This window comes from Mya arenaria, chromosome 1 (genome assembly GCF_026914265.1).
Source record: "Mya arenaria isolate MELC-2E11 chromosome 1, ASM2691426v1".
Lineage (NCBI taxonomy): Eukaryota > Metazoa > Mollusca > Bivalvia > Myida > Myidae > Mya > Mya arenaria.
In genome coordinates, this window is record NC_069122.1 from 25,848,054 (window position 1) to 25,851,188 (window position 3,135).

The window sequence follows — 3,135 nt, forward strand, 5'->3', positions numbered from 1 at the left end:
CAATAGCAGAAAGCGATTTATTGATAAAAAATACTATATCAATCCAAATGTCATCAAATTTAAATCTCTAATGTGTATGTGTAACACTCAAATGTCGAAATACAAAAAGTTGTGTAAATTTGTGAAGGAAATAGTAAAACTGTTCTAAATGTTAATATATTTGTACTGTACAATAACACATGTATCCGATACTCTATAACTCTCGACACATTCCTATAAAGCATTGTATAACATATGTCTCTCCCGTTTTATTTGCTTTGTACTTCTCTTTGAATGTTAACTTTTTACAACAGCCTCGTTGTTATTATGTATTTCTTTTTCACATGCTCATGCTGTCATGTTACATGAACTGAGTTGTTTGAAATAAAACTTGGAAACTTGGAAACTTGGAATAATATAGCTTTCGCAATTGTCTATTTAAGGTGATGCAACTAAAAAACAGTGCCCGTGGTTGAATCCTGACAAGAGACCGAAACCTGATCGAAACCTGGCTAGCACAATTCATCTACGATAGAACAACCGTGATTGAATCCCGGCTTGTACAATTCATCTACGAGACTCTCACCGTGGTTGAATCCCGGCTTGTACAATTCATCTACGAGACTCTATCCGTGATTAAATCCTGGCTTGTACAATTCATCTACGAGACTCTATCCGTGATTGAATCCTGGCTTGTACAATTCATCTACGAGACTCTACCCGTGATTGAATCCTGGCTTGTACAATTCATCTTCGAGACTCTATCCGTGATTAAATCCTGGCTTGTACAATTCATCTACGAGACTCTATCCGTGGTTGAATCCTGGCTTGTACAATTCATCTTCGAGACTCTATCCGTGATTAAATCCTGGCTTGTACAATTCATCTACGAGACTCTATCCGTGATTAAATCCTGGCTTGTACAATTCATCTACGAGACTCTATCTGTGGTTGAATCCTGGCTTGTACAATTCATCTTCGAGACTCTATCCGTGATTAAATCCTGGCTTGTACAATTCATCTACGAGACTCTATCCGTGGTTGAATCCTGGCTTGTACAATTCATCTTCGAGACTCTATCCGTGATTAAATCCTGGCTTGTACAATTCATCTTCGAGACTCTATCCGTGATTAAATCCTGGTTTGTACAATTCATCTTCGAGACTCTACCCGTGATTGAATCCTGGCTTGTACAATTCATCTTCGAGACTCTATCCGTGATTAAATCCTGGCTTGTACAATTCATCTACGAGACTCTACCCGTGATTGAATCCTGGCTTGTACCATTCAATTACCAGACAGTAATGGTGGTTGAATCCAATACTATCACCACCACCGACTTGCATATAAATATACTATAAAGCATTGCAAGTTGTAGCACTAAAAGCGCTGTATTTTCAGGCTGATTAAACTGTAAAAGTTACAAAACAAAACAAAAGTGTTCGTCGCTGTTTTGGAAGCAAATGGTTCCTTTCCTAGACTTCGGTAAATTTCAATAATGAATGTTTCGGATGAGATACGGAGTAACTTTCACTTCACCCCTAAATATAATGACCTTGTTCTTACTCTTCTGTGTTGTGCAATCACCCTGTTAATATTTGCTACAATCATAGGAAACACATTTGTGGTATCTGCAGTGCTCTTTGAGAAACGTCTACAAGCTGTATCAAACTATTTAATTCTATCACTGGCTATCACGGACCTTCTGGTAGCTATTGGAGTGATGCCACTAAGTCTCATCAATGAAATAAGTGTCCACTGGTACCTGGGGAACATTACCTGTGATATGTGGACCTCCACAGATATCCTGTGTTGTACCGCGTCAATCCTCCACCTCGTGGCCATCTCCTTGGACAGATACCGGGGTGTATCTAATATCGAGTACATCAAAAGAAGATCTAAAGAAAACATTTTAAAAATGATTGCTGTCGTCTGGGTCGTCTCGTTTTGTATATCAATACCACCGCTTCTGGGATGGAAACAGGAAATTAACAATCCTGAAAAGTATGGCTTGTGTTTTATAAGTAGAGATAAAATATATCAAACCATAGCAACCGTTGTTGCATTTTATTGTCCTCTCATTCTCATGGTGTTCTTAAATATCAAAATATATAAAGCCGCGCGTTACCGAATAAGGAAAAAACATTTCGGTTCTAGAGACAAGAATACCTCACCAGTTGAATGTGATATCAAAGCCCTCGAGTGGCCATCAGTGTCCAGCGATGTCGAGGAGGAGAAGATAAAACATTTAAACGGGCGACCGAGCGAACAGAAACCAAGACGGACATTGAGATTAACCAGTTTTACTTGTTGTACAAATGGTGTGATGGTGCAGGATTGTGACGAAAACGCCATTGAAACAACTTTTGTTAAAATCCAAGCAGAAAATAGGACCAAACATACAAGTAGGGCAATTGTTTTAAAGAGGCAACGGGAATATACCAAAAAGTGCAAGGACAGACTTGAGATGAAAAGAGAGAGAAAAGCTGTCAGGGTTTTAGGGATCATCACAGGAGCCTTCATTGCTTGTTGGCTACCGTTCTTTATCCTAGCTTTAGCGCTGCCATTCTGTACGACGAACTGTGGTATACCGGCAGAAGTAATGAGTGTCACCTTGTGGTTAGGGTATTTCAATTCTTTGCTGAATCCTATATTATATACTAGGTTTAATCCAGGCTTTAGAAAAGCGTTCCAAAATAAATCAAAGTTGTAACGAATATTAAACGTAATTAAACATCATACAATATTTGTGATATTCGTTGATAAATAATTTTTCCTTCCATGTGTTTTTTTTTCTTTTTTAAAATCATATGTACTTCTTTGAATATAAATTATTTTTCAAACATGCTGCTTGAATATTAATCCTACATTTTATAAAGCATGAACTTTTGCTTAATTTTGATTGTTGTTTTGACTGGAATCAGTTGTGTGAGTTCTTGGTCCCACGACGAAGTCTGTCATGGACGAAAAGCAAATCAAGGTTTTAAATCATTGCCGGGGAGTGTTAGCATCTCCTGGGATGAATTTTAGGCATATATTTGTAACCACTTGATTAATGAAACAAATGGAATATAAATTGGGAAATCATTGTAAATGCTTGAAATATGATGATTATATTCATCAATATTAATTGTTTATTGTTAAATCCAAATTATT

General features: G+C 37.3%; 1 protein-coding gene across 1 annotated transcript; it reads left to right on the forward strand.

Moving 5' to 3' along the window:
- Nucleotides 1–1,175: 1,175 nt before the first annotated feature.
- Nucleotides 1,176–2,692, forward strand: LOC128225726 (5-hydroxytryptamine receptor-like). Its single transcript, XM_052935637.1, has one exon. It carries the CDS (start codon nt 1,478–1,480, stop codon nt 2,690–2,692), a length of 1,215 nt encoding a protein of 404 aa, XP_052791597.1. The 5' UTR covers nt 1,176–1,477.
- The last annotated feature ends 443 nt before the right edge of the window (nt 2,693–3,135 follow it).